Raw genomic sequence first — 7,105 nt, forward strand, 5'->3', positions numbered from 1 at the left:
CTATGGACAAATTCTAAATACAAAAAAAGAAAAGAACGAAAAGAGCATACATAAAAACACTGTATGATAAAAACAGGCGAGATATTAAGTTGAAAAAAAAAAACGTCTCCATAAATTTTAACAAAACGTAAACGGTGGTGCGATATTGAACACGCTGTTGTGATGACGCAAGAGTTGAACTATGGCAGCTGAGAAGGCCATTCTTTGAGTTATTTTTGAAGAATTTTCGGAGCCTGATGAAATCGGTATAAATGCGTGTTTAATACTGTAAAATAACGTTACATGTATTCTAATATCTTCACTTGTTGCGTATACCGAGCTGCAGCAGACACATTTGTAAACAAATTTACTTCCCATTGTGCGAGCTGTCGCTTTAATACCGCGTGGGTTATACACATGTTGCTGCTGATTGGGCTGAAATTCTTGACACACCCACCAAACAAGAGAAAACGTATCTCAAACCCCATTGCAACCCGTTTCCAAGCTTTTGTTCGTATTTGCACTTTAAATATTTTTACATTTTATACAAAATGTATCTGTTTATTTATTTTAAAGCTTAGTGATAGAGAGGACATGAAGCGAAGGGGGTGGGTTCGAGAAAGGACCACGCGACGGGAATCGAACGCGGGTCGCCCGATGCGCAACTGCGCCACGTATCTGAGCACTGCCCACGAGGCTATCGGCTGCGACTAATACATGTGCTGGTCATATAATTAGAATATCATCAAAAAGTTGATTTATTTCACTAATTCCATTCAAAAAGTGAAACTTGTACATTATATTCATTCATTACACACAGACTGATATATTTCAAATGTTTATTTCTTTTAATTTGATGATTATAACTAACAACTAATGAAAATCCCAAATTCACTATCTCAGAAAATTAGAATATTACTTAAGACCAATACAAAGAAAGGATTTTTAGAAATCTTGGCCAACTGAAAAGTATGAACATGAAAAGTATGAGCATGTACAGCACTCAATACTTAGTTGGGGCTCCTTTTGCCTGAATTACTGCAGCAATGCGGCGTGGCATGGAATAGATCAGTCTGTGGCACTGCTCAGGTGTTATGAGAGACCAGGTTGCTCTGATAGTGGCCTTCAGCTCTTCAGCATTGTTGGGTCTGGCATATCGCATCTTCCTCTTCAAAATACCCCATAGATTTTCTATGGGGTTAAGGTCAGGAGAGTTTGCTGGCCAATTAAGAACAGGGATACCATGGTCCTTAAACCAGGAACTGGTAGCTTTGGCACTGTGTGCAGGTGCCAAGTCCTGTTGGAAAATGAAATCTGCATCTCCATAAAGTTGGTCAGCAGCAGGCAGCATCAGAAGCGTCTCGCCTGGGCTAAAGACAAAAAGGACTGGACTGCTGCTGAGTGGTCCAAAGTTATGTTCTCTGATGAAAGTAAATTTTGCATTTCCTTTGGAAATCAGGGTCCCAGAGTCTGGAGGAAGAGAGGAGAGGCACAGAATCCACGTTGCTTGAGGTCCAGTGTAAAGTTTCCACAGTCAGTGATGGTTTGGGGTGCCATGTCATCTGCTGGTGTTGGTCCACTGTGTTTTCTGAGGTCCAAGGTCAACGCAGCCGTATACCAGGAAGTTTTAGAGCACTTCATGCTTCCTGCTGCTGACCAACTTTATGGAGATGCAGATTTCATTTTCCAACAGGACTTGGCACCTGCACACAGTGCCAAAGCTACCAGTACCTGGTTTAAGGACCATGGTATCCCTGTTCTTAATTGGCCAGCAAACTCGCCTGACCTTAACCCCATAGAAAATCTATGGGGTATTGTGAAGAGGAAGATGCGATATGCCAGACCCAACAATGCAGAAGAGCTGAAGGCCACTATCAGAGCAACCTGGCCTCTCATAACACCTGAGCAGTGCCACAGACTGATCGACTCCATGCCACGCCGCATTGCTGCAGTAATTCAGGCAAAAGGAGCCCCAACTAAGTATTGAGTGCTGTACATGCTCATACTTTTCATGTTCATACTTTTCAGTTGGCCAAGATTTCTAAAAATCCTTTCTTTGTATTGGTCTTAAGTAATATTCTAATTTTCTGAGATACTGAATTTGGGATTTTCATTAGTTGTCAGTTATAATCATCAAATTAAAAGAAATAAACATTTGAAATATATCAGTCTGTGTGTAATGAATGAATATAATATATAAGTTTCACTTTTTGAATGGAATTAGTGAAATAAATCAACTTTTTGATGATATTCTAATTATATGACCAGCACCTGTATAATTATTTTTTATTTGTTAATTTAAATGTATTCCTCACAGATCTATGACTGTGTTAACTGATAATTTTATGGCTTAACTTTTAAATGTGCTTGAACCACAGGTTACCGTATTCTGGATTCTCTACTTGTTTGTGTTGTAGAATGTATTCAAGCAACAAAAAACACAAGCAGATGAACTTTTGAAGTCTCGAAATGTCCACAGTGGGCAGTGCACTAGGGGGCAGCATTACCACAGTGTATGAGCATTACCCAGCTGAATCTTCATTGGCCTATCTATTTATATCAAGGATAAGTGCCATTCATTTGAATGTGTTGGAAAACACATCTCAGTGATTTTACTTTCAAATTCAACCTTTAAATGTACAATTTCCTGTCAAATGTATGGTATAAATGTGTTATATTTTAGTTTATCTGTTAAAAGACGACTTGCTAAGTAAATAACATTATGTCAATGGTGTATAGTCTGTATGGGTTGACTTTGGTTGCTAACAGGGGCCAAAAACATTACAGCTTTAAGGAATTCTCACTCAGCTGCTCAACAGTGAAAACATCATTTTCCTGCCAAACTGCTTTCAAATGATGTGCGTTAAGAAAAGCACTTTACATATAAAAATATCTTGACTTGACATCTGATCAACATGTCTGGTGGTTAACAAGGCCAGCCTGTGACAGGTGCTTTATTAGTTTCAGGTAATCTGGGCAGGTTTGTTCTGTCTTTACGGTAAAGCAGAACAAAGCATTACAGGCATGTGAACAAGTTAAAAATAGTTTTTGTCTTGTCAAGACATACTACATGACTGGAGCACCCTGTTCAAAATTTCCCATACAAATTTTTTCAGGAACTATTACTAATTAGCAGCAACTATGATCACTATTCACACTTAGTGACCCTTTTTGCGCATTGAATTTGAAAGACAAGACAGCTGATGTTTCTTTTAATATAGACTTTTCACATCTATACTGTATTTTATTTATAATCTCTTAAATTAAACATCACGTGACAAGTGCCACATTACATCAATCAATACACAAGTATTTGCATCAGATCTGCAACCCAAGCCAAACTGCGAGGATTTTTCTCACAACAAAAACAAAAGAAAAACGTCACTGTTTACAATATCAAAAATATCCCAGTGTTTTAATGGGTGCATTAAACAATATGTTGGCAGAGGTCCAGTTCCAGTACATTTGAAACATGTTAAGAAATTAAATTTCGAACAGACGTGAATCGGGAAAAAATTTGTAAACATGGCAACACATTTCACATCCAAAGCAAATTCCACATAACACCTCGTAGCAAATTTAAAGTGTTTATACAAAAAAATGCTGTTTTGCAGTATGCCTTTAAACAGAAAATAGACATTTTGCATAGGGAATGTTTACATCAAACAAGACAGTTACATTCTTTGGTGTTGACAAAATCAAACAATTAGAAAAAGTTTGTTTGGCTCTTTTAGCAAACACAGATGCTAGGTTAGTGGTTAAAGACCTCGTGACATTAATCAACACTCATTCTCATCTTTCCAAGCAAATGATATATATCTATAGATCTTTTGAAATAAAGTGTCCTGACAACATTTTTTTTTAAGTTACAGCCTTGACAACAAACAGTGCAGACAGAAACCAAAAGCCAGCTGGCTGAAAGATTTCAGGAATCTAACTAGCGAAATGGTTCATTCCAAGTAAACAGGATCAACAGGAATGTTTCTACTCTGTTGTGCTTCCTTTTGAGAGTGTGTGTCAATCAATGGAAACGGATCCACGTGAGGCTAATTTATTGTTGTGCTCCATCAATTGACTGGAAACAAGATCCAAAGTCTTTTTATCACCCCTTAGAACGGGGAAAGTATGTCACTGTACAATGAAAACCTGTAAAACCAGGTCTCATCATAGGCTGATGGACTAAAGTTCACTCATTTCTTAAGTCAGTTAGAACTTAAAAACAAAACAGAGGAACAGTTTACTGCTTCTGAAATCTCAAAAATCTTAGAGTGCAAAAATAAGTTAGTATACGGCTGTCAAAATAAATAACCAGGAATAAATATAAATGAAAATATCCAGTCCCAGGGTTGCATGGTACTATGCAGGCTGTGGATGTTGAAAGCATTTATTCATAAAAGAACTCTGCAGCAATCCAGGGCTAAATTTGGGGATTCTAGACGTAGACTGTAGATCCCAGGTCCATATGAAACAAAACGAGGAGTCGGCCAAACAAAACGAATAAATTAGGAAATTTCCAGAAGGCAGTAACTAGAGTTCAAGAAGTCCAGTGTAAAATGAAACAGTGTATATGGAATTCCTTAAACAAGTCCAAAGTCCTTCAGGATTCAAAGGCTTGGCTTAATATTGCTTTTCCCTGGCAAATCTACAATGTCTTCCGAATTCTCCATCATCCAAGGATGATGCAAAATCTGCTCCAAAGTTGGCCGATCCTCTGCCCTGTATGCAAGGCACCAGCGAATCAGAGACTGGCATTCTGTTACACAAGAAAATACAGTTCTTTAGTACCAAGTCTTATTCACAGCATCCCTTTGTCACTGCAAGATGAGGTGATATTTGAGAACTCACCTTTGGAAATGCGTTTAGTAAAACTTGGAGTGGCCTGTATGATGTCTGCGTCCCTCTCGAAGGGAATGTCTCCACACACCATGTCAAATAGAAGCACGCCCAGCGACCACACAGTGAGTGGACCGGCGTTGTAACGTTGGTGAAGGATCCACTCAGGAGGGCTGTAAACTCTGGTTCCTAAAAATAATTTTAAAAATGAGCATTAAATACCAGGAAAGCTTCCATTTTGAACTCGTGTCATACCATTACTATCTTAGAGCTCCCTTACCTTCAAAATCAGTGTAAATTGGGTCCTTCAGTAAAGCACCAGACCCAAAGTCGATGATTTTGATGTCACCAGTACGAGTGTCAACTAGGATGTTCTCATCTTTGATGTCCCTGTGCACAATGCCCTTGGAGTGGCAGAACTGCAAGGCTTCAATAACCTGCTTAAGGAACCTTAAAAAACAAAAACAGCGCGATTTTAATCAATATTCTAATTTAATAACAAAAAAGAACGCAAGTATAAAATAAGCATTTTGTTTTTACTCACCTCTGTGCAACAGGCTCCTCCAGTGCTCCACGTTCTGTGATGAAGTCAAAAAGATCCTGGCAGGGTTGGGGTTTTTCAAACACAATAAGGTAACCCTGACCCTGACCCTGCACCTCAAACCAGTCCAACATCCTGATGATACCCCGATGACCGGGTACTGACCCCATCCCTCCTCCAAGAGACAAGAGAAGAGCGATCTCAATAGGGACCATGTTTACTTCACCAGGCTGTGAGGAGCAGAAAAAAAGACACATTTTAAGTTTATATTTTCATTGTAGCCTTATTCTACATTAACAACACAGAATAATTTGATAATGCTTCTGTAGAAAGGTTCGTCATTTGGTACTGCAGGTGTATATCTAGGGTTTCTCCCAAGGTTTGTTTTGACCCCCCCATAAAAGGGGAACTTTTGATTTTTAATAACGACCTACTCGTTAAAATACTCGCACTGATGTTTTGAAACCAAATATATCATGTGTGTCAGATCTATTTCTTCTATCAAGCTTGTTGTCACACGTATGGGAAAATCCACCAAGTTTCCCTTTCGAGTTGTTTTGAAAAATCCGTAGCGTCATCACTGCGTCACTTTCTGTATTTGGACGATGAGTTCCGGAACAATCAAAACAAACCAGTAGAGGGCACTGTTACTTCTATGTCCATTATTTCATGTTGAATTCAAATCTTTAAAATTAACGTTCCCAGTGAACTTAATGTTGTACGAAATCCCTCACTTTATAGATAAGGACAGAATATGACAAAGAAATATGTATTTAAAAAAAAAGTCAAACATAACTCACCAGTCTTGCCCATTGTTGAACTCTGTCACGGGATATTTGTTTAATAGCAACCTGAAGTAAATAATAAGGGAATCATTTGGAGGAGGCTTTATAAGATAACACGTTTTGCATATGCTTTATTTGAATTTTATTATCTTTATTACCTGTTGGCCGTCTGAAATGCGCTGCCCGGCGAACACGGAGCCGAACCCGCCACTGCCCAAAAGCGCTCCATACGTATACTGCTTCTCAAAGGGCTCTTTTACTGAAAATAACCACAGCAGAACGGTCAACACAATAGTTTTAAAGAAATAACACAATATTTAAGAACATATGTGATTTGTTTCGAATGTGTCTGAACTATTCATTTAAAACTTGAACTACACCCAGTAGTTTGATACGTTTAAATTCATGTAACGTTCACTTGTTATACGTTATAATATAGTTAAAACCGTTTCAAACCTATCTTACATCAAAATACACTTGTAACTTACGTGTTGTTGTTCAGTATTTAAAAAAACCCTTACCAGTTTTTGCTCTCGGGTCTTCCAGCTGATCCAAGCGCAGATCCACAATGCGTTTGTCCAACATGTTTAATAAGCAGTTAACTCTAAAAACAGCGAAAGGTTAATTTCAGCTAATACACTAAACCCCCTCAGCAAAATACGTCCATATCCGTCTGTTATTGTTTGTCGATATCTATTGTTTTAAATTCCAAAGTGGCAGTTTTGGTGAGTAACTAAGCGACCGTTCCTTCTCTCACACCGACTGATTCAGTCAGCCTCGCGAGTTTGTTGATGTTGTAAGTGTACGTGTGTAAACACGCCCACTCTGACGAACGCAGCCAATCGCGGGCGACACGCTTGGGATGTTTTGAACTGGGAACCAATCAGAGAGGTGCAACATTTAATCTATGAATATTGATAAAATGCGGTTAAAATTCTAAGAACTTTAGTTTACCGCCTTCACAACG

At 38.5% G+C, this 7,105-nt stretch overlaps 1 protein-coding gene across 1 annotated transcript; it reads right to left on the reverse strand.

The window, feature by feature from the left end:
• Positions 1-3,366: 3,366 nt before the first annotated feature.
• Positions 3,367-6,905, reverse strand: pim2 (Pim-2 proto-oncogene, serine/threonine kinase). Its single transcript, XM_057356581.1, has 7 exons — positions 6,660-6,905; positions 6,297-6,397; positions 6,154-6,204; positions 5,357-5,583; positions 5,093-5,262; positions 4,825-5,001; positions 3,367-4,732 (listed from the first exon to the last, which is right to left on the reverse strand). The coding sequence occupies exons 1-7, from the start codon at positions 6,721-6,723 to the stop codon at positions 4,584-4,586; spliced, it is 939 nt and encodes a 312-aa protein (XP_057212564.1). The 5' UTR covers positions 6,724-6,905; the 3' UTR covers positions 3,367-4,583.
• Positions 6,906-7,105: the final 200 nt, after the last annotated feature.

This window comes from Triplophysa rosa, linkage group LG17, assembly GCF_024868665.1.
Source record: "Triplophysa rosa linkage group LG17, Trosa_1v2, whole genome shotgun sequence".
NCBI lineage: Eukaryota > Metazoa > Chordata > Actinopteri > Cypriniformes > Nemacheilidae > Triplophysa > Triplophysa rosa.

Coding starts and splice junctions, on each gene's coding strand:
- pim2 (XM_057356581.1), bottom strand. CDS start 6,723: ATGTTGGACAAACGCATTGTGGATCTGCGCTTGGATCAGCTGGAAGAC. Junction 6,205..6,296: donor GCATTTCAGACGGCCAACAG/GTAATAAAGATA, acceptor TATTTACTTCAG/GTTGCTATTAAACAAATATC. Junction 5,002..5,092: donor AATTTACACTGATTTTGAAG/GTAAGGGAGCTC, acceptor AATTATTTTTAG/GAACCAGAGTTTACAGCCCT.